Source organism: Talpa occidentalis, unplaced genomic scaffold (assembly GCF_014898055.3).
Source record: "Talpa occidentalis isolate TD23 unplaced genomic scaffold, MPIMG_talOcc4v2.1 talOcc4.2, whole genome shotgun sequence".
NCBI classification, from domain to species: domain Eukaryota; kingdom Metazoa; phylum Chordata; class Mammalia; order Eulipotyphla; family Talpidae; genus Talpa; species Talpa occidentalis.
Genome location: NW_023602073.1, coordinates 152,389,553 through 152,411,489, shown reverse-complemented (window position 1 = coordinate 152,411,489; position 21,937 = coordinate 152,389,553). Strand labels below are relative to the sequence as shown.

At 68.6% G+C, this 21,937-nt stretch overlaps 2 protein-coding genes across 6 annotated transcripts in view; both read left to right on the top strand.

Moving 5' to 3' along the window:
* The window catches only part of MPC1 (mitochondrial pyruvate carrier 1), a 197,826-nt gene that overhangs the window by 134,500 nt on the left and 41,389 nt on the right, over positions 1 to 21,937 (top strand). The gene's annotated exons all lie outside the window — the stretch shown is intronic.
* Positions 1 to 21,937, top strand: part of RPS6KA2 (ribosomal protein S6 kinase A2) — a 100,537-nt gene that overhangs the window by 51,484 nt on the left and 27,116 nt on the right. For 4 of the 5 annotated variants that reach the window (XM_054697971.1, XM_054697970.1, XM_054697972.1 and 1 more), the window contains 3 exons: positions 18,412 to 18,528; positions 19,904 to 19,985; positions 21,641 to 21,721. In XM_054697971.1, coding sequence (XP_054553946.1) covers positions 18,412 to 18,528; positions 19,904 to 19,985; positions 21,641 to 21,721 — 280 coding nt within the window. Of the gene's footprint in view, positions 1 to 12,144; positions 12,301 to 18,411; positions 18,529 to 19,903; positions 19,986 to 21,640; positions 21,722 to 21,937 lie in introns of those variants that run through there. The other variant, XM_054697973.1, reaches the window with a different exon arrangement.

The following is a 21,937-nucleotide window of genomic DNA, read 5'->3' as shown; positions in this document are numbered from 1 at the left end:
GCCGTCCCTCTGGCCTCCGCGGGGCCCGGCAGTCCTCGACGCACGGCTTCTGCGCTGGCCTCACGGCGCCGACTTCGAGGTTCTGGTCGGGCCGTCCTGGCGGTGAGGGCGGGACGCGCCTTTCAAACAGCCGCGACCTGGGGCAGTGGTGGGGCCTGGCGGAGGCTGCCTCCTCCCGGTGACGGACACCAACGCGTCCGCGCTCAGGTCACTCTCCCGGCTCGGGTCCCTGAAGGCCGGAGCCGCGAGGGCGGACACTCAGAACGCGGTCTGTCTTTCTACCCGGCCGGCTCTGCTCGTCCAGATGCCAGGTCCGTGACGCCGCTCCTGTCCCCGTCCCGCGCTGTCCTCGCCAGGAGGAGGCCGTGTCCAGCAGGTGGACGCGGAGCACCAGGGACAGGCGTAGGGTCAGGCCCACGCCAGCAGGGCACCCTCCGCTGGGTGCTGGGTCAGCAAGGCCCCTGGCTGTGGGAGCACCTCGTGAAAGAATTCAGTGGGCACCACAGGGGGTGATAGATATGGGGTCTCTTCAGCGGAAAGCACCATTTCTAAGGCGTGTGGGGCGGCCGTCAGCCACGGGGGCGCCGAAGCCGCCCGGACGTGAGTCTGAGGGTGAGCCCCCTGGGCCGGAGGGCCTGGCCGGGCAGGGGTGCGGCTGACGAGGCAGGCGCCCTGCAGACGTTTCCCTGCTGTGCCCCCCGGCCCCAGGGACACCGGCTGGCCAGGGGTGCTTACGCGCCTCGTTCCCCTGCGGCGGGAGCCCGCTGAGAAAGCGAGGGTCTTCCCGAAGCTGGGCGGCCTGTCCGTCTGCTGGTGCACGGCAGGCCGGAGGGTGGGGAGCCTTTTTGTGGATATCGTGGATCCCAGAACGCCTCCTGGCCTTCCCCTGTGCAGGGCCCAGGACCGCTGGCCACCGCGAGGCCCGTGCTCCTGTCCAGTGCCCGCCCCATACCCCAGCACCCGCGATGCCTTGGCACATCCGCAGGCCGAGGCGCGGCCTCTGATAAACGGCGGCGCGGAGGGGCGGTCAGCGGTGTGAGGGCAGAAATAGGCCCCTCAGCGTGGCCCGGGCACCGGTCGCCCGCCCGAGCGCGCGGCAGCCAAGCAGCGGCTCACGGGTGGAGGGAGAGCCGGCTTTGGTGGTTTCCGTGGAGCTTGTGTTCCAAGACACGCAGAGACGGACAAGTTCTGGTTTGAGCCCGAGCTCGCGCACGTTCTCGGGCGGCGAGGGCTGCGGCTTCAGGTCTGCGCGGCTCCGTGGCTGCCCGGGCGTCGGGGGAGAGGCCGTCTCCGCGTCGCCCGGCTTCCGGCTCGGCTGGCTGGACGCGGGGCCCACGCCGGGCGCGGCACAGGGACGCCCACAGGGACGCCGCCCGTCCGCAGAGCCGGGGCGGGTTTGTGAGGATCTGTGGCTTCAGTGCTCTGGGTCCTCAGCTCCGCCCCCGCTGGGGCGGTGGATCGTTTGGGGGTTCTGAGGGGAAAGGGGCGTCTGGCAAGGACCTCATGTGCGTGCCAGGGACGCTCTGGGGCTGGGGGACCCCTGCCCTGGCTTCGGGGTGTGCTGCGGCCTGAGCCCCCCGCAGCACGGCTGGGTGAGGTGGGCAGCCCAGGCAGCAGCTGGCTTGCTCCCTCCTCGAGGCGGGCGCTGCCCCGCGCAGGCCGTGCTGCTGCTGCTGCTGCTCGTCTCAGCCGCCGGCCGGGGCGCTCGAGCCCCCGCGGGCTGGCGAGCCTGGGGGAGCCGCTGCGCGCTTTACGAGGAAACTGCTCTGTGGCATGATTTGGAATCTGCTCCAACACCTGGAATTTCTCCAGAGCCGCGTTCCTGGACGCTGGCGAGTGCCGGGTGACCTGGGCGTGCGTCAGACGCTTACCTTGGGTTCCCGCGTGCCCCTTCCAGAGCGGGCGGCTCCTCCAGCTGCCCGCGGCTCCTCCTCCCCCCGCGAGCTGAGACGCTGCAGGTCCGAGAGCCGACATCCGGGCGCGAGCTGCCGGCCGTGGGTGAAGACTCAGCCCGGGGTCTGAATGATGCGTGGGGTGCTCCCAGCCGGGGGTGCTCCCTGCCCGGGGTGCTCCCTGCCCCGGGGGCTCCCTGCCCGGGGTGCTCCCTGCCCCGGGGGCTCCCAGCCGGGTGTGCTCCCTGCCCGGGGTGCTCCCTGCCCGGGATGTTCCGCTTTGGGATGTTGATAAATATTTCCAGGGTTCACTGGTGCTCGTCACACTGACCAGTTGGTTCTGTGTGACCCTGAGCTGGCGCCTGTGGCCTGCAGAGCCCCTGCCTGTGCCATCTCAGTGCCCACTCAACCTGTGACTGTCACCTTGAGGACCTCGCCGAGCTCTGGGGAAGGAAAGACGGGAGCCCAGGTCTCCCAGGAGGCCGTTGCAGGGGAGGTGGCCGCTCGGCGGGAGCCCTGTCCTCCTCCCGCCCCGTCCGAGCCTGTGGGCCAGCTGCCCCGTCTGCGCTCAGTTTCTGGGCCCGGGAGCATGTCCGTGTCCAGTGTGAGCCCCGACACGGCAGAACTTCAGCACGGAGCCCCACCCCATGCACACCCGCCTTCAGCTCGGAGAGCGGCCGAGCGAGGCCCACCCGGGGGCCGGGAGCGGGCGACGCAGAGGGGCCTGGGAGGACCGCGGGCTCTCAGCGAGTGAACGTGCCGTCGCTCACTCGGGTCCGCTTGACCGGCCAGCCCGGAGGGGCAGCCCTCACGTCGGTCCGTTTCGGGACGGCTGTCCGGGCGGCCCGGCCGAGGGGCTCTGTGACCCCCTGTCGTCGCTGCTGTTTGGTCGTGGCTCACGGGAGACGCCTGCGGGTGAGCACGGAGGACGCGGGCGGGTCTTTAGCGGCATGTTGCCGTGGAAATCGTGGCGTGGAAGGACAGTTCCATACGCTTACTTCCTCGCTGTGTGCACACCGGAGAGACCGTCGCACACCCACGGCAGCAGCTGAGCGGCTAGGGCTCAGAGGTGCGACCCTGCCTGCAGGCTCTTGGTGCCAAGCTCGAGGCACCGGTGCGGGGGGACCCCCTGAACGCTGGCGTCTGGGCTTCTGAGCCCCTGAGAGCCGCAGTCACGGAGACTGGGCGTGCTGGTGCGCACAGGGACGTGTGCCCCTCGCTTGCCCCTCGCAGGGAGCGGGGAGCCCTCACAGCACACCCTGGGAGCCACGCGGGCCCCGTCTGGGGAGACAGAAACTTCCTGCAAGGTCAGCCCTGATGCCACTCCCGGCGCGTGGCGGTGACTGCTTCCTCTGGATTTGGGTGGTTTCCAGGAAAACCATTTCTAGTTCATTTCAGTACACGCACCCAGAGAAATCCTGCGTGAACCCGGGTTTTATTGGGCCTTTGGACAACGGAGACAGATGCCAGAGCAGCCCCGGGGACACCCCCGCCATGCACGCCGCCCGGCTTGCCACCCCACTCCTCAGGCCGCAAGCGTGGCCCGTTGGGGCGCTGTGGCGGTGCTGCCTGGCCTTCGCTCGAGCCAGTTTCCCACCTCCAGTGAACCCCCAAAGGGCTGCACGCTCACCTTACACCCCACACTGCGCGCCCTGCACCCCATGCCCTGAACGCCACTCCATCTGCACCTGCTCCCCACACCCGCACCCCCAGGCAGCAGACGCTGCACCGGGCTGTTCGCCAGGCCTGGGAGCGGGAGGACGAGCAGGACACTGAGCGAGGGGGGCACGGCCAGGCCTGGTCTCCAGGGAGCCTCTGCCCTGCGGGCCGGGGTCAGTGGCTGGAGGAGGTGGGGACAGGGCGGGCGCGAGAGTGTAAGCCCAGAGCAGGCCTTGGCGCACCAGAGCCCCTGAGCGCTGCAGTGGAGTGCAGGGCCGGCCCCCATGGCGGCCACCTTTGGCGCAGGGGCCTCGGGCTTGGGGAGCAGAGCCAGCCGGGACGGGGCGACTTCTCCCAGGCCCCGCTGCGGCCCCGACCACCAGGCTGTGGAGCTTCCCTGGCACTGGCTGCGCGTGGCCTGGGGAGAGCCGGTGGACGGCACCCGGATCGGTGGGAACACCAGCAAGAGGCACTGACCGGCGTGCGGCTCTGGCACGGGCTCAGCAGAAGCCACCGCCTGCCTTTGCAGGCAGCAGCTCCAGGGGGAGCCGCTCCTGCAAGGGGGAGATGCTGGGCGAGGGGTCTGACGGCCGGGCCTGAGCGGGACCTGCACACGTCCTGCTCCCGAGGCCACACTGGCCCCGCGAGGCCGCCCACCCGGAGCCTGACCTGGGGCGCCTGCTCACCTGGCTGGGCTGCAGGCCGGCTGTGGCCAAACTCCTGGAGTCAGGGAGCAGAAACGGCCCCGCCCTGGGCACCTGGTCACCCTCCCTGCCCTATGAGAAGAGGGGGACACCTGCAGCGTCTCCCCCCCCAGCCGGGTGCCCACCACAGGCCCTGTCTCCCCATCTCTGCCCACCCCAGGGGGGCAGCTCCCTGCCCTGCACCCTGGCCGCCTGGCCGACCTCTCGGCTGCAGGACGCGGAAACCGACGACGCTCTCCCGTCCACGTGGACGCAGGCACAGCCTCGTGGGGGGGCGGCCCCGGCCCCCCAGACCCCGGGCCCATTGCAGGTCCTGGGCCCAGCCCTGGCCTGTCCCGCACAACCCCCTGCCGGAGCCCTCTTGCCAGTGACTCGCGTGGGGCTGGACGCGCAGGGATTGCACCTCGGCTTCTCAGCCCCCCGGCCTGTCGCGGGAGGGAGCAGCAGAAGCTGGGGCTCCCGGGAGCATTACACTCTCACCCAGATTCCCGGGAGCAGCACCCCGATCTGGCGGGGTCGCGTGGGGACTTGCAGAACCCACCCAGCAGAAGCGGTGACCCATCGCCCCAGGACGCGGGCGCTGCCCTCAGCCCCTCCACCCTCCTGCCCTCCCACAAGCGGCCTCGGGCGCCTCCGGACGGGGAACCCCAGCACTGGGGCGACAGCGCCTCCTGCCCAGTGGCCCCCGCATTCTGCGTGAGGAGGGGAGAGGGTATGTGTTTGTGATGCCCGCCCCGATGGGGTGACCGGCACGTGCCCAAGTCCTGGGAGTGGGCCAGCCCCTGGGGGTTCACACCAGCACCCCCACTTCCCACTGGCTGGATTCTACCACCCTGAGCTCCTCCTGGGAGGAGCCTCCCCCACTCCTGACCCCCCCACCAGACCTGTCCCTGGGCAGACCTGCCCCTGCTCCCCGCAGCCTTCCTGTCCTGCCCGCTGTCCCCCCTGGGACCTGCAGCCACCCCCGCCCCTCCCCTTCCCTGCGGGCCTCCCCTGCCTCACCCCTGCCCTCAGCGCCGGGGCTTGGAGGGGGACACCTGTGGTCTCGGGGAGGTGGGTGAGCCTCGAAGAAGCATGCGTGAGGCTTCCTCAGGCTCCCTCAGACTCCTGGGGCTCCGGAGGCCGCAGACCTGCCCTTGGGGAGCGCAGGCCACCATCGTTTCTCAGCCCAGGCGCTCGCGATGCCCGTGCAACCTCAGAAGAGCGGCGTCGCGCTCCGCGCCTCCCCTTTCTCCATTCTCGTTCGGGGCGGCAGTGGAAAGACCGGGCCGGGGCCGGGTAGCTGGGGCCGGATGGGCGTGCGAATGAGCCTGAGCAGGTGCCGGAGGCGGTCACCTCAGGGTGCTCCCCGGGGGGTGCTGGGGGTCGCCGGAGCCACGTCTCAGGTCGTGGGGCAGCGTCAGGAACTGGGAGTCTTGGTGGGTCTGTGGGGGCCGCCCAGGGCCCAGGCTGCGTCTCGGTGGATCTGCGCTTGGGAAACGCACTTGGTGCTTCAAGCGCGGCGAGTTTGCCAGTTTAATTAAGATTGTGAATTGGAAAATCAAAATTAGGCTTTTTCATTCAAAGAAACGGGTTATTTTGCATTTGCACGCGGCCTGCTGTCCAGTGTGCCCGGCGGGGCCGAGGCGCTCGTGTCCGTCCCGTCTGCTGCTTTCTCCCCGCGGTGCCCGCCGCGCGAGGGGCTGACGGGACTCGCGGGTCAGCGCCGGGCCTGAGTCCAGGAAAAGATGCCGTTTCTTACGTGTCCTTCCCACTTACTGAAACCGCTCGGGCTCACGGCCCCCCGCATCCCCGCCTGCCCGCGCCCCTGGAGGGCGGGTTTATGAGGCGCCGTTCCCGTCGCTTTTCATGAACCTTCGTGGCACATTTTGGTCAGCGCCGCCTGTTAGCCGCGGGGCCGCGTGTGGGGAACGCCGGGGGGCGCGTCAGGAGAGGCCTGAGACGGGCAGGGAGGGCCGGTGCCACCAGCTGTGCAGACCGCGGCCTCCTGCGCCCCGAGCCCTGACTGCCCGGGGCTCTGTCCCCACCCGCCCCAGCCTCGGGAGCGCGTCCTGGGCCCTGCCCCCCACGGATGGGAGCCATGCGGCCTCCGGGCCGCTCACGCCAGCCCCCGCCCGGCCCGCAGCCCGGGCTGGCTCTCCCCTGCGCGTGTGTCTGCCGAGCGTGCACAGGACGGCCACGCCTGCTCTTCGTGCACTGCAGATGCTCAGCTCCCGTGACCGTGGCCCGCGTGGACTGCGGCCCCGGCGGGCTGTCGGGCCTGAAAGACGCCGTGTCGAGTAGGTGAGCACGTGCGGGTGAGAGAAGTTGGGGCAAAGCGTGTGATCAAAAAGTGCAAGAAAGAGCCAGAGTTAGTGACCCCAGCTGTTCGGGCCCCTCACTCTGCAGTAAGTGTTTCTGGGCCACTGTTTCTGGTGGCGCGAGTACCCGGCGCGGGACTCTCCCCTGCGCGTGACCACGGCTTCTAAAGTGTGCTCGGAGCTCAGGGACCCGGCCTCGATGGCCGGGCGGCGTCACGACGCCGGCTCCTGGCCGCTGCAGACCCCCGTGCCTCGCAAATAACCCGTTTCTTTAAAGAATGGAAAAGCCTAACAAAAAGCCCACGGCGACTCCATTCGGGGCTCCCCCGTGTTCTCTCACGTAGGAACTGGATTTTGAAGGGAACCCCGGGAGCCCTGATCTCCCTGGGCCCCCGCCCGCCGTGGGCGTGTCCCGGCTGCAGGAAACCTCAGGCCACAGAGGCCGCGTGTCCTGGACAGCGGGGCAGAGCCACCCGCCCCAGCCGCGGCTTCCGAAGCCCGCAGAGGTTGGGCGGGGTTCAGGCTGACACCCCACCCCCCGCACGCTCCGAAGTGCTTTCGAGCAAGTCTCCAGTCGTCACTTGTTTAGCTCATTTTTCTTTTCCATAGAAATATCCAATTTTTTATAAAACATCCTTGGCCGTTTGGCTGCTTGGATTCGGGCGTGAACAGGCCTGTGGGCCGGCCGGGAGGAGGCAGCGTGGACACCTGGAGGGGAGTCCGTCCCGGGGCTGCGGGCGTCTCCTCCAAGAGCAGAGCCAGAACCGCAGGGGGTGGGGGCTGCCCGAGCCAGGAGACAGGCCCAGCTCCTCACGGCCGCCTCCTCTGCTGGGCCCCGCTGTTTACTTTCTTGGCCTTGGAGACCTAAACATCAGCCCAGGCTCCTCCCGAAACTCAGAGGGGCAGGGCCCTGCGGCCTCGGGTTTCCTCCGCCGGGTTGGCACCTGAGCGGGGGCGGGCGGGCACGCCGAGCCAGCCGCCTGATGAGGTCCCCTGCTGGAGCGCGCGAGGGACCTCGGCCTGCCCGGGGCTGCAGCCCCAGCCCAGCTGTCCCGAGAGTCCTGCGGGCCCCGGGCCCTGGCAACAGGCCCGGACTGTGCTGGGGATGACTCAGGCGCACGGCAGCCCGGGGCGAGTGGGCCCCTCGTTTCTGTCTGCGGAGAGTCGCCCCGGGGCCGCGGGCCCCTCATGCCGAGCCGGGCTCTCCCCCGTGGCGAACGGCCTCACGGGTCCCCATGGAAGGCCCGGGCGCCGCGTCTCTCACGAGTCCGCCCTGTGCTGCCTCGCCTCCCGCGCGCAGTAGGGCTTTTCCTTGGCGGCTGTGAGCACGGCGTGTCCGGCGCCCCAGCCTCGGCTCCCGCGCCCCTCCCGCCCCCCTCACCGTCCTGCGGTGGGCCGGGCGTCTCTCTCGGGGTGCGGCGCGGCCCTGGGGGTCTGGCCAGTGCTCGGTGGGCGTGTGGGTGGCCCCGACCCCACAGCTGCCGCCCCGGCTGTGGCTCGATCCTGGTGCTCGCCCGAGCTGTGGGCGGCCCCGGCACGGCCCTTCCTGCCGACGACGCTCCGGGGTCCCCCGAGGGCGCCGCGGCTCCCAGGATCGCGTGTGTCTCTGCGGCCGGGGCGGCCTTGGCACCTTCTCCATGGACGTTGGCCACATCTGTGCCGGTTTTTAAATTGGGTGATTTCTCATCGTGGCGCTGTGGGGGCGGCTCTGTGTCCCGACGCAGACCCTACCCGGCCGCTGCACTCGCTGCCCCCACCCCTGCGGCCTTACCACGCCCGTGCCCCGGCCTCGGGGTCTCCCTGAAGGCCTCTGCCGAGCGGCCTGGTCACTGGGTCTCTGCGCTTCACCACCCGGCCTCAGCCTGACTCCCCGGAGCTCGGGCCAGCGCCACCCCAGCCCGGCGGCGGGCCGTGCGGCTCTCTGGGCATTGTCCCCGGAAAACGCCGTCACCAAGTGGATTTAAGGGCATCTTGTGAACGCCGGTCCCTGTCAGCAGAGCTCGCCCCCGGGAGAGACGCACGGCCGCCTCCGTGGCGAGTGTCCCTGGTCTGTGCGGGCGGATCTGCGCAGCCGCGCGGGACACACCGTGGCTCCCGCTGGGCTCCCACGCTCCACCCCCCGCCACGGGCCGCCACCCGTCTAAGACAAGAGGGATTCGCTTTCTGCTCCCCTGAGGAGCCCCGGACCCTCGGCGCCAGGACACGTCGCCCGTCGGGCCCGAGCCGCAGGAGTGAGCGGGGCGGGGCGGCAGTGGCGGTGGAGCTTCCTGCTGCTTCGTGGCTGTTGTCAAGATGCACGCGCGCCCCGCTCACGGACAGAAGGCGCGTGTCTCATGATCTCCACACGTGATGTTTCCGTCCACGCGGGAGAGTCACCCGCAGCCTGTAGCGAGCCCGGAGCCGGGGAGGAGCTGCACCCAGTGCCCAGAGGGCTCCCCCCTCACGCCTCAGCCCCCCGGGATCCTGCCTCCGGCCGGTCCAGGCCACTCCCTGCCAAGGCTGGGTCCGTGCCCCGACCGGCTCCTTCTTCTCCCCGCTGACCTGAGGGTCCAAGCGTTTCTGCGCAGCGGGTCCTGTCCTGGAGCTGCAGGTGTCCTTGGGCACAGACCGGACCCGTGACGTCCAGTGTCGTGAGCAGACAGGACTGGGGGCACGTGTGGGCCTCAGGATGGGGGCAGAGGGCTGGCGGGCTCAGGCGGGGGGTGTCAGGCGGGGGTCCCCGGGGCAGAACATATGCCCATCTGGCCGGGAAGGCGGGTGCCCTGGCCGCATGGCCCTCCCCGCGCCCTGGCTGGACTTGGCCTTCACCGTGTGGGGCGCCTCCGTCCTGCAGACTGTCCGGGTTTGTGTTGTCGGAGCCTCAGTCTCCCAGGCCGTGTCCACCCCGGAGCCCGCTGCGCTGAGCGCCCCATGCGGGTGGGTGGGCCCGGCCGGCATCAGCGCCTCCTTCCTGACTGGATGCCTGGTGACCGCTCTGGTTGTGTTGGGGGCAGCTGTGCTGCTGTCATGGTGCGTGACCACCCCCTGGCCCTTGCCCGAGTACACAGGAGGCGGCTTTCAGGCAACGGCCGGGGTGACCCCCCTCCCAGGGCCCTGGCCCAAGCCTCCCGGCCTGCACAGCGCCCACTGCCTGCGTCAGCCATGACATCCGTCACCTTCGAGAGTCCCCAGGTGTGGTGGCCAAGTCTTGGCCGCTGCATAGGGAGCCAGTGACCTCCTGGGCCAGCCGTCCCTGCAGGCGGTACCCCCACTGCTCCCAGCTGGGCCTCCAGGGGCCAGACCCGTCACCCGAGGGCTCTGAGGGCGTGACCCGGGCGGTGGACGAGGTGCAGGGTCGAGCTGGGAGCCGACCTCACGGGAAGGAGGCCCCTGCTGAGCGGAGACTGCGCCAAGTGTCCAGTCTCCCCAGATAAGTGGCCCCCTCTGACGCAAGAGGAAGGATGTTATGTAAACAGACGCGTCGGACCAGAGTGTGTGGGGCTGTCACCCACGCAGCCCCGGGACCAGGTGCAGACGCCGGTGGTTTGGCCGAGAGCCCCGAGGTTCAGGGGGCGTCGCTGGCTTCTCTTCAGACGTGGCCTGGAGCCGCCCCCGCTGGGCTGCCTCTGCTCGGCCTGTCCCCGCCGTCTGCTTCCGGAGCCCATTCTGGAGTGGGCACCCGCCCCACCGCCTGCTGGGTACTGCCAGCGGCAGCCCACACGCCCTCGAGGAAACGCAGGCCGGTCGCCCCAGGGCCTGGGCGGGCGCTGGGCACGCGCAGGAGGATCCAGACACCCCCCATCGGCCTCCCCATCGCCTCGGCCCGCCCCTCCCTGCAGGCAGGCAACAGCCCTGCTTTCCCGGCCGCCCCGGCCCTGCCCGCCGCGGCTCGGGCTTCGCCACCGGGGCGGCGTTTCAGAGCTGCCGGCTAGACTCACAGAAGCCCCGGGGGGTTCCTGGCCTCGCCCTGTGTCCACTCCAGCCCGGGCTTGCAGCCCCCCAGCTGCGCGCCTCGCCCCCGCCACTGACCGCCCGACCTCGTGTCCCACCTTTGCGAAGGTTGAAGCGGAAAGTGCGAGCGGAGTGAGCGCGAGAGCCGCAGAGGCTGCCACGGTGCCCACGCGGGGTGTGTCCCGCGGAGGACGCCCTGCGCCAGCCTCCCCCGGCTGGGCCGTTTGTGCCGCCCGCCGCCCGCCGCCCCACGAACTCTTAACTGTGCCGCACGAGGCCCTGGAGCCGGCCCTGCCCTCCGCCGTCGCCCTCCGCGCCGCTCTGCTGTCCCTGCCCCTCACGCGGCGGCCGGCACGTCTGTCCGGGCCGTGCGCCTCCGGCAGGCTTGGCCCTCGGCTGGCCAGGACAGCACGGAGGGCCCGAGGGCGGCCGGCCAGGCCAGCTGCTCTGTGCGAGTGCATCGGCTCGACCCTGCTCGGAGGCCGCAGGCCCCCAGCGGGCCCCCTGCCCCAGAGGAGGGTCAGGTCGGCGTCACGTGGAGGTGACGGTCCCGCGGGCTGCCCCGTGTCCTTGCCGACGGGCTTGTGGGCCGCCTGGGCCTGAGCTCCTCTGGCCTCTGCGCCGCAGTCCGGGCTCTCGGAGTCGGCGCTCTGGCGGGAGGAGGTGGCCCCCGGCCCGCGGCCTGCGGGACTCAGCAGAGGCAGAGCTCGTCCGTCCTGCTCCGCGGAAGGCCCCTCGCTGCCGCCCACCTCCCGGCCCCCCACAGCCTTCTCCAGGGCCCCCCCAGCTTGGGACTAGCGGGGGTGGGGTGGGCTGCGCTCCTCTCCGGGGCCTGGCGCGCAGCTCTGCGAGCAGGTCCAGGCTGCCCAGCTGACCGTGGCCCCCCCTAGCCGTCACCAGGACCCCCAGAGACCCCTCAGCTGTGGGGATTCCTCGGTCACTCAGCGACGGGGAGTGGCGGTGGGGGAGCTCTCAGCGCCCGGGCTGGTGTCCCCACAGAGCCCCTGCTCCCGGGTGGACGGCTGCCCGCAGGCCTGGCCAGTCAGCTGCCCGGGCGAGACGAGGGGTGCAGGGCAGCAGTGCAGGGACAGCTGCGGGGTCTCCAGACGGGCCGAGGGTGGCCGGGCCGCAGACCAGGCTGGGCACGCTGCAGGCTCAGCGCAGGGCCCTGCCCGTCAGACGCTGCGGCGCCCCCTAGCGCCGCTCTGCACGATGGCACTTGTGTTTTTCTATCTAATCCCCAAAGCCGTCTTGCTGCGCGGGTCACTGTCCCGTCGGGAGGAGGAAGGGAGGGGTGCAGCTGTCCCGGCCCGGGTCGGGGCGCCAGGGCACGCAGCGCAGGCCCGTCGGACCCCAGGGAAAGCCTCTTCCCTGTGCTGTCCCAGACCCCCTGTGGCATCAGGGGAGAGGACTGCGCACGGTATGCAGGGACACACACATGCGTGTGGGCACGCTCGCGCACATGCAGGGCTCCTACACACACGCACACTCACGCTCTCGGGGGCACAAAGAACCCTAGTTAAGAAGCAAAGTCCCTGGGGTGACTCCTAAGGGGCTCCTGGCTCCCACGCTGGCCGCCTCCTCCCATGCAGCCCACAGGGCTCAGCCGCTGCGTCTATTTCAGGCTACTCCGGTGGGTGGAAAGGAGATGTGTGAGAGTCTCCGGAGCCTAAGCTTCCTGCACGCACTCCGTGTGGACGTGCAGCATGGACGTGTGGAGGTGCGGCGTGGACGTGTCCATGTGGATGTGCAGCGTGGACAGTGTGGACGCGCCGTGTGTCCCGTCCACGTGCCTGCACTGTGCTCAGGGCAGAGGCACCCGCCTGAGGACCTGAGTCTGCTGCCCTGGGAGTACCCGGCTGTGTGTCCCCAATGCTCTGCTGTGCCACCTTTCCGGGGTCCCCAAAATGCCCCCAGATGACGCTAGCGCCATGCCCGGTGAACCCCTGGTTCTGCCTGACGCCCTCGCTCTGGCCGGGCCCCTCTGCACGGCGTCACTGTGGCCTGCGCCAGGGGGCCTTGCGGGGTGTGCTCGTGCCTGCAGCCCTCCCGAGAACGCTGCTGGGAGGCCGGCCTGGCTGAGCCGCCTGGCCTGTGTGGGTTTTCGGCTGAAATTGCTGCGGCATCCGTGGGAAGAGGCGGAGCCGATGGGGGTGGCGGTGTTCACAGGCTGGGCCCAGACACTGGGTCAGCGTCCGGCCAGGGTTTGCTGTGGCTGGCACAGGATGTGGCGTGTCCTGGGCACAAAACAGATTTTTAAGATGTAAATTTTCACTGCCCTTAATTGGAGTCCCATCCCCACCGGGCGCGGTCGTGAAACCCTGTAACAGGACGTGGCCCCCCGCGTGGCTCTGCCACCCCGGGTGTGCGGTCACTCCTGGGAGTGAGATGCCGCGGAGGGGCAAGGACCAGCGCGTTGGCCAGTCCCCTCTGGCGGATTCAGCTTCTCTGAGGTGCTTCCTGGGCGGAAACGAGGGCCCCGGGAGCCTGGGGTCTGTGGCGTCCTCACCTGCGGGTGCTGGGCGGGGCGCTCAGGCAGGCTGGCTGGCTGCACCCCGCACCCCCACCCCAGGGCTTCCCGGGGACTGTGCGTTATAAAAAGCAAAGCCAGGCCACCTGCCCGAAGGCCCTGCCCAGCGCCCAGGCCGGCACACCAGCCGCTTCTCTGGCAGAGGCCCCCGCAGCGGCCACTCGGGGAGGAAGGGGCACCCCGGGACATCCCGCGGCCTTGATTGGGACGCCAGGACGTGCAGCCGACCCCTGCTTCCGTCTGGCTGGTCGTCCGGCCCTGGACATCAGGACGAGGATGAGGTCCGGGCGAAGCAGGCCCTGGTGACAGACCCGCGGGATGGCGACTCTTGGACTGAACGTGGGCAGCGCTGACCGCCGCGGCCCTTGGGAAGGCTGCACTCGGAGGCGAAGAACAGGGAGAAGGAGGGCGGCCGGCCCTACCCACTGCGCTGGGCCGGGCTGGACAGGCGTGGCCTGGCCGAGGGGCCACCCGCGTGACCGCCGTCCCCGCCGCCTCTGCTCCTCACGGCGCGTCACGCTGCCTCGAGCCCACGGCCCTCTGGGCCTCGGTGTGGCGCTGGGAGCCAGCGGGGTGCCCGGGTGGGCGCTGCGCCGGAGCTCGGCTCGGACGCGTGTCCGGTGCGGGCTGGGAGCCGACTCTGTGGCGGGCCTCGGGCTCAGCCCAGCTCCCTGGTGGGGCCGAGCCTCCCGGCGCGGCTCTGCAGACTCGGGCGGGCGGCGGTGGGCTGTGGGCGCTGCTGGCGCATCCCGGAGCCGCCAGCCTGGTCTGACTTTCCCGAGAGCGTCGTAGCCTCCAGCATGTCGCGTAAGCTGGTGACGGACGCGAGGGCGGCGCGGGGCGAGACCAGGGTTTGTCTCTCCCCGGACTCCGGTGCCTCGCGCGTGGCCGCGGTCCCTCCGCTGCGCTGCCCGTGGCCAGGGCGCATCTCGCACGGCGGGCCGCCCTCCCGGTGCTCGCGCCGCAGCCTGCCTCCGCGGCCTCGCTGTGTGGACGGCGCTGCAGCAGCGCTGCCGTGGGGCTCCGCAGTGAGCGGCTCCCAGTTCCCGGGCAGGCGCGGGGGGCCGCCTGCTCGCCGCCTGCCTGTTGACGGAGCTCCGCGGTGCTTACAAGTCGGCGGCGCTAGCCGCCCTGCCTGCACGCGCGAGGGCCCTGGCCCCGCTCTCTGGCCATCTGATACCAGCCCCTCCATGCGAGCGGCCCCCGGGGCAAGGCGGCTCGGGTTTGGGGGCGCCTCCCGGGCGCCAGTGCCGTGAGCATGTGTTCGTGCGCTGCTGCCCGTCGGTTGCCGTGGAAACGCGTGGCTTCCCATCTCCTCGCTGTACTTTAAGTGTCATTTTGCTGTTGAGTTTCCTGAGTCTCCGTGTGATGCTGACCGCCTGCCGGCTCTGCGGGGCGCGGGGTGCGAGCGCCTCCCCCCAGGCTCCTCCTGCTGTTGTCTTCTGTTGCCGGCGGGAGCATCTTCACATGGTCTCTGCCCCCTTCCCTCGGGGTCGAGCCCCCAAGATGCCTTTGCTGCAGCTGTCACGGGGTGTCCCCTGTTTTCTTCTCTCTGTTGAGTTGTCAGGAAAGTCGTGCTGTGTTTTTTCTGGTTTTCAAGCAAAAATGTGTCATGACTTTTCTGACAACCCAATATTTCGATTTTGGTTTTTCCATCCAGTTCTGTAGCTTGTGCCTGTGGGGGGAGCTCGAGAGGCATCCAGGTTCATTCTTTTGCATGTGGCTGTCCAATTTCCCTAGCGCTGTTCCTTTTTTTTTTTTTTTTTTTAAGAGGCATGTATATTTATTTATTTATTTGTTTGTTTGTTTGTTTGTACAAGCACTGGGCACAGTCAGAAGTGCGGGAGGGTGAGAGAATTCACCAGAGCCAGAGCGGGGAGCAGAGCAGGCAGAAGGACCGAAGGACACTGCTGAGGGGAGCAGCGGGCGGCAGGAGAGGTCTGCTGCGCCATGTGGGACCCTTGCCGGCCGGCTGGGATTGAACCGGCGCTGCAGAGGCTGCGGGCAGCCCCACAGCACGCGCTCAACTGCTTGTGCCACCAGGGGAGGCCCCCAACACCATTTCTTAAAGAGCATTTCCTTCCTCCATCATGTGCTCTTGGCACCTTTGTCATAGATTAAGTGTCGTACGTGTGTCACTTTATTTCTGGGATCACGATTTGATCCTATTGATCCATGTGTCTATTTTTAGCCAATACCGTAGGGTTTTAATTATTCTCACTTTGTAATGTAGCTTAAAGTTCAGTAACACGACACCTTCATTTTTCTCCTCTTTGAAATTGGGTTGTTTTCTTCATTTGCTTTTCTTCTCATGAACTTTCATATAAGAACGCAGCAAAATATCACGCGCTGGTTTTGTAGCCTGCCGTTTACGGCTTTCATTCATTGCTTCTAGTATTTTGTTAGTGGTGCACCACCCAAGTTATCCAAACTTAACTCTGAAGTTCCCAGTGGTGTGGCCTGGGTGCTGTTTGTAAGAATCCCCAGGACAGGAGCAGAGTGTGGCGGGGCGGCCGGGGGACAGCGGGTGGCTGCGTGTCCTTTGTCTGAAACGCTGACAGCCCCGGGCCGGCTTCTCCAGGCGTGACTGGGACGGTCTGTTTTTATAAGAAAACTAACAAAACCGTTGGAACCAAAGTGTTGGCAGATCCAGCTCTTCCCTTGCTCCGGGCCCTTCTGCAGGGGCCCTGCACCCCCAGGAGGGAGGGTGCCGGGCAGCACGAGCGGGACACGTCACTGCAGCTGATGTTTCTCGACTTGCCATGAATGACGATTCAAGAAAAAAACACCTAGAAGCTAAGGCCAGCACACGCGTCCCATGACACGCAGCCGTCCACTCGCCTGGCAGCCTCGGCTCTCGTGTCACGTCTAGATGGCTGTCGCGCGCGCTCGCGTATGTGTGTGTGTGTGCGTGTGTGTGTGTGTTGGCTGCTGGTAACTGACACCCCCACACCTGCCTCCCAGAAAAACACTCTGGACTCCCCGGCTGCTGGCCAGGCTGGACGGTGCGTGTCCGCTTCAGGCCGTGCGTGGAGGGGCGTCCGCCTTGCACCCGGCTGAGATGTCCGCGCAGCCCGCGGGGGCCTCCCGTGTGCGTCTCGGGGTGCATCTGGTAGCGCGGCACGCGCGCCTTTCTCTCTTCGCAAACGGTAGGTTTAGTTTTCACATCCGAAAACGGCGTCCAGCGTCGGCCTCCGTCTCTTGTTTCTCGCGACAAGTCACTTGGTGTGTTTGCCTCAGGACGCAGCGTTGCCAGCGCCTTGCCCTGCGCTGGGGTCTGCGCGTGGCGGTGGGAGCGCGGGCCCCGGACGGCCGCGAGGGGAGGAGGTCTCCGCGATTGTTTCTGTTTCTGTAGGAAATGAGAAAACAAACGAAGGACAATTAATTTTTCCTGTTCCTGTTGTGTCCTCACCTTCCAGGTCTTGATGCGTTTCCCATAAACGCTTGCCCACGCCTCTTGCCGGCGCCGGGGCCGTTGCGACGTGCAGTTTATTTGCCGCCTTCTCTGATGTGAAATCTTGTAAAGGGCCTTTCCGAGTTGCCAGATGGATTCCAAAATCACTTCTTGCCCTGAAACAGTCACTGAGTCACTGAGGTCCCAGGGCGGGGTCCACGCGCCCCCCGGGGGGTCTCGGGCAGGGCACGTGCCTCCCGCCAGCCTCCCGCGCGGGGGTGCGCCTGTGGTGGTGTGGCCTGGGGTCTGTGTTGCTTCATCGGTGTGAGGGTTCGTGTTAATCTCACACAACCCAGAGTGCCCCCCGGGGTCCTGCCGCCTCCTGCCCGCCGGCTCGCGGCCGCGGCTCTGCCCTGGGAGCAGCGGGCCGGGCAGCTCTGCTCTCGCTCGCCCTCGTGCCCCTCGCGGCCCCCCAGCCTCGCTCCAGTCTTGGTGTCCGCCGCGTTCGTCGGTGTTTTGCTCTGGGTCGCCACCACGCGCACGCCCGCTCGGCCTCGTCCCCGCGGCCCCTGCACAGCGCCCCCGAACGCCGCCCGTGCGCCGGGCATGCGCCGCCTCCCTGGGCCTGGCGGGCGTCGTGGGAGGCTCTGTCGGGGGAAGAGAAGAAGAAAATATCCTCAGGCAAGTTTACGGCCGCTCTGAACCCGCACCCTGAGCTTTACCTGAGATTGGCCTCTTCCGCCCTCCCGGGGTGGCTGAGGCTCCTCGCTGGGAGAGACCTGCTGGATGTGAATGACAGATGAACTCCGCAGCTCCTGGGCGCGACGGCCCGACGTTCTTTAGGCCGTTCGGGGGGAATGGGGGGGAATGGGGGGGAATGGGGGGGAATGGGATGTGTGCTCTGGGGCATCCGCTCTCAAGGCTTCAACGGCAGGATCCACCCGAGCTGGGGTCTGGGCAGAGACGCGTGTCTAGACCCTCGCTGTGCAGGGCTGACGTGCTGACGCGGGAAGGGGGCGGGAGGGCAGGGCGGGAGCCCGGGGGCCGCCCGATGTCCCCGTCTGTAGAAAGGTGAAGCCAGCTTTAAGGTGGGCGCTCCAGGCGGGGGCGCTGGCGGAGCCCCAGGATCTCGGTGGAGGGAACCCCTGGTCCTGGGTGTTCCAGAGGGGGCGGGGCGCTGGTGGCCATGCCCGGGCCTGGGCACCTGCTGGACGCTACAGCCTCCCTCCCCAAGGATAAGACCCTCCACTGATGGCAGACCTGCAGAAGAGGGCCGTGGGGCCGCCCTCAGGCCTCTGTCCCTCCTAACAGCAACCACCCGGGGCGTCTGGGGTCTCCAGGAAGCACACAGGAAGCACACACGAGCGTGCAGAGTGCAGACCCAGGCTCTGGGCCCCGTCTGTCAGCAGCCCCCTCGTTGGCCAACACCCCTGGCCCTAGCCCGGGACACCCCCGGCCCCACTCCTGGCCCATGCAGTGACGTGACTGCCTGGGGCAGCAGTTCTGGTCACCTGCGGTCCTTCCGTGGACGTGGTCCACGTGGTCGCTCTGGGAGTCTTGCAGGCCTCGCCGGCCTGTCCTCAGCGGCCTGTCTGTGGGACGGTGCCAGCCTGCTGCGGGCGGGACTGGCCGTCGGAGCCCCAGGGCCACTGGCTGTGCAGTGTGGGTGCTGAGGTGGGCGGCCCCTCACGCACAGGAGCTGTCAGGACCTTGCGCCCCCAGACGAGAGCAGGTCCTCAGGGCTCGCTGCGCCCCTTCCCACCCAGCCCGCCTGAAGCCGGGCGCTGTTGCTGGGGCCCGAGGTCTGGTGAGGCCCGACGGCAAAAATCCACGAGGAGAGGAGAGACTCCCTGGCCGCGGGACCTGCAGGCAGCCTTGTCAGACACAGCCGGGGCGGGTCAGACACAGCCGCAGCTCCAGCCCCGGAGGCCCCTCACAGCCGCGCTCCCCCCGCCGTCCCCCGCAGGCCGCCCCGCCGCTCACCCGCGCCGCTGTCTTGCAGGAGGAGGGCCTGGTGAAGGAGATCGACATCAGCCACCATGTGAAGGACGGGTGCGAGAAGGCCGACCCTTCCCAGTTCGAGCTGTTGAAGGTCTTGGGACAAGGGTCCTACGGGAAGGTAAGGCGGTCGGCGCCCTCTGGGGAGGCCTCCCTGAGCCGAGCCCCATCCAGGCTGCAGTCCCGAAGGCCCGTGGAGGGGCCGGTTGAGCCCAAGGAGCACGGCTGCTGGGGTGTCCCGGACAGCGGCCCCCAGCCTCTGTCTCCCCTTCGGAGACGGCAGATGCTGGAGACTGGGCACTAGGGAGCGGCCGCCTGTGTCGCTGGCCCTCCAGCCCTGCCTGCTGGACGCCAGCCAGCCGGGCCGTCCACAGCCTCTCCCCAGGCACGGCCCTGACCTCGCCCTCAGCCTGACTCTGCTCCCCAGAGAGTGGTGCGGCCGGGGCCCGGGTGTCCTGGCGGGAGCATGGACGCTGCTCATCACGCCTGCCGAGGGCCGCTCCTGCCGGCGGCGAGCCGCAGCACACTTTGCTGGAATGGCAGGGACAGTGGTCAGTCCAGCCACGTCCGGGGCGGGGCTGCAAATGGACAGGACACCGAGGACAGCCCCCTCCAGTGGCAGAGCGGCCTAGGGTGCGCTGGGGGGCAGTGGGGTGACACGGGCACCCCGGAGCTGTGACCTCAGGCGCCCAGGAGGCAGCAGCAGTCGGGGCCACACGTGAGATGGTCAGCTCGGCCTCAAGGGCCTTGCCCCGGCTCCTCCTCGCCAGCCTGCCAGGGGTGCGTCTTCGTGTCCCCTGGGGGGCCAATCGCCCCGGAGCCCCTGCCCGCGCCCCCAAACTCGGGGCTGCCCGCAGGCACCCCCACATGTGGCTGCCCTCCCTGCCCAGTGGAGGCAGCTGCCTCTCCCCGCGGCCCGGCGCCCCCTCCCGCCGGTGCTCACCCCCAGCCCACCCGCCCGTGGACCCCGGATCTCAGGACACGACCAGCGGCAATGAGCAGGGCTGGGGAGGCGGGGCTGGGGCACCCCCAGAGACACTTGCTCGGCACCCCGGTTCACGGGAGGGGGCTTTGCTCTGTCCCTCACCAGAACATGCCGCCGCCCAGAGCTTGTCCCCTCAGGACGCCAGGCGGCCCCTGCCCTGGCACGATGGGCCGGGCAGGGCCGAGCGCGCAGGAAGAGACGCGGTGTCTGGCGGGTCCTTGTGTGTCACGGGGCCCCGCGGGGTCTTCCCCGGAGGACTCACAGCTCCCTAGGACTTGCGCACCTGCTGGTGTTTGGGGGTGTCACCTGCTGTACCCTCTCATAGCACGTCTGGGGACCCGTGGCTCTCCCCGGGGTCGCAGGCGGGGCTCCGGCGGCGGGCGGCCAGGACTGTGGATCCAGGCTCCCGCACCTCACCGCCACGCGGCCGCCGTCTGGGCTCCCTGCCTGCCACCTGTCAAAGCAGGTGGCGCGCCGGGCGTCGCGCGCGCCCACGCCTGTGTCCCGACAGGTGTTCCTGGTGCGGAAGGCCCAGGGCTCCGACGCCGGCCAGCTCTACGCCATGAAGGTGCTAAAGAAGGCCACGCTGAAAGGTGAGCGCCAGGCGCCCCTGGGACAGCATCTGCCCCCCACTTCTGGAGCCATGGAGGACGCGGCGAGACGGCCCTCTAGCTCACAGGGGCCAGCCCCACAGACGCCCACAGCCCGGGGACGGGGCGCTTGGAGGGACGCCGCCCGGTGGGGCATGGGCAGGGAACGGGCGGGGGCGGCTCAACGTCCCCTGGTGGGGGGTGGAGAGGAGGGGGTGGGTCCACCCCATCTCTGCCACAGTGGGGAGCCTCAGTTGGGCACTGGGCAGCCGTGTCAGCCCCGGGGGCTGCCCAGGGGTGCAGGGACCAGCAGGGTGGGGCGTTGGCACCACGTGGCCCCGTCCTGCAGAGGGGAGGCTCCTGTGGTGACTGCGGCTGGGGGGACTGAGGCCGTGAGTGGAGGGCAGATGGGGTGCAGCTGGCTGGAGGGGAACCCAGCAGTGGGGTGCGCCCCTGGGTGGCGGGTCCATCAAGAGCAGTAGGAGCTGGGGGGCTCCTGACCGAGACTTTGGGGCCCGTGAAACTCAGAGCAGCTGTGGCAGCTGGAGGTGCCGTGGGGGTCCCGGTGCCTTGAGCGCCGGCCACGTCGTGGTCCTGTGTCCACTCACGTCCCGGCAGCTGGACTCCTACACGCCTTGGCGTGGAACTTGCCGAGTGTTCCGAGCGCCTCGTGCTCGTGAGATTTTAAACAACTGCCGTTCAAAGGGCGATGAGAAGGTGTGCAGGAACATGAGCGGGGAGGAAGCAGGGTTCACTTCCCTCGATTTTTATAAACGAGTCTCGTCACTGAACGGTGCTGCCGTAGGAATAAAAACTGAGGGGACGTTTTTAAGCGAGGGGCGTCTGGACGCTTCCCAGCGCTTGCTCAGAAGGGCTTTAAACATGGTCCTCGTGGCTCCCAGCTGCCCGCTGCGCCGCCACCCTCCAGGAAGCACACAGGTGCCCCCGGCAGGTGTGCCCCCGGCAGGTGTGCAGGGACACCTGTGGCCCATGTGTGGCCCGGGAGTGGAGGGCACCCCGGTCGTGCCCCGGCCAGGACGGGTGGAGCGAGGGGTCACCCGTAAGTCAACTCTAAGCCCAGCGGCCATGCCTCGTTCTGGCTTTGAGGGCCGTGCTGGCTCCTCGGGTCCTGGAGGGAAGTGGGTGATGCTGGCGAGCCCCTGCTGGCAGGGCGGGCAGGGGCACGTGGCCCAGGTGTTCAGCTTCTCCCAGGCGCCGGACCTGCCTCGGGTCGTGGGCTCGGAACTGGGGTATCTGTAAGCTGCTGGTCGGGCCTTTGCGGGGTGTCCGGGGAGCAGCTGGCGCCGACGGGGGTGCGGCCATCCTAGAAGCAGCCACAGAGCCGCAGCTGCGTGAGCCACGACCTGCTGTGCCTGATGGCAGGAGCGGGGAGTGGGTGCCCTTGGGGGACGCTGCCTGCACAGCCACCCAGGGTTGAAGGTCACGGTGGATCACAATCTACTGTCAGATTTTAGGCTGAAATGTTGGGGGGTGAGGTGAGCAAAGGGGGCATTTGGTAGTTACTTCCTGGTCGTCCGTCCCCCTGGCTGTGTGGGGAGCTTCGCCAGCAGAGCCGGGGAGGATACGGGGCGTGCGGGCTCCAGCCGCGGGCAGCGCTCGGCTCTGCCGCTTAGAACCTCAGCTTCTCCGCTTCGCAGTTCGGGACCGGGTCAGATCCAAGATGGAGAGAGACATTCTGGCTGAAGTGAACCACCCCTTCATCGTGAAGCTGCACTACGGTAACCAGGGTGGGGGAGGCCCCCCAGGCAGCTGGAGCCGCTCCCCGGATCACACCCTGCACACCACACAGCACACACCCCACACAGCACACAGCACACACCCAGCACACACACGCCCCATACGCAACACACCCCCCATACAGAGCACACACTCCAGCACACAGCACATACACACTGCACATACAGCACACACATGCAGTGCACACACATACACAT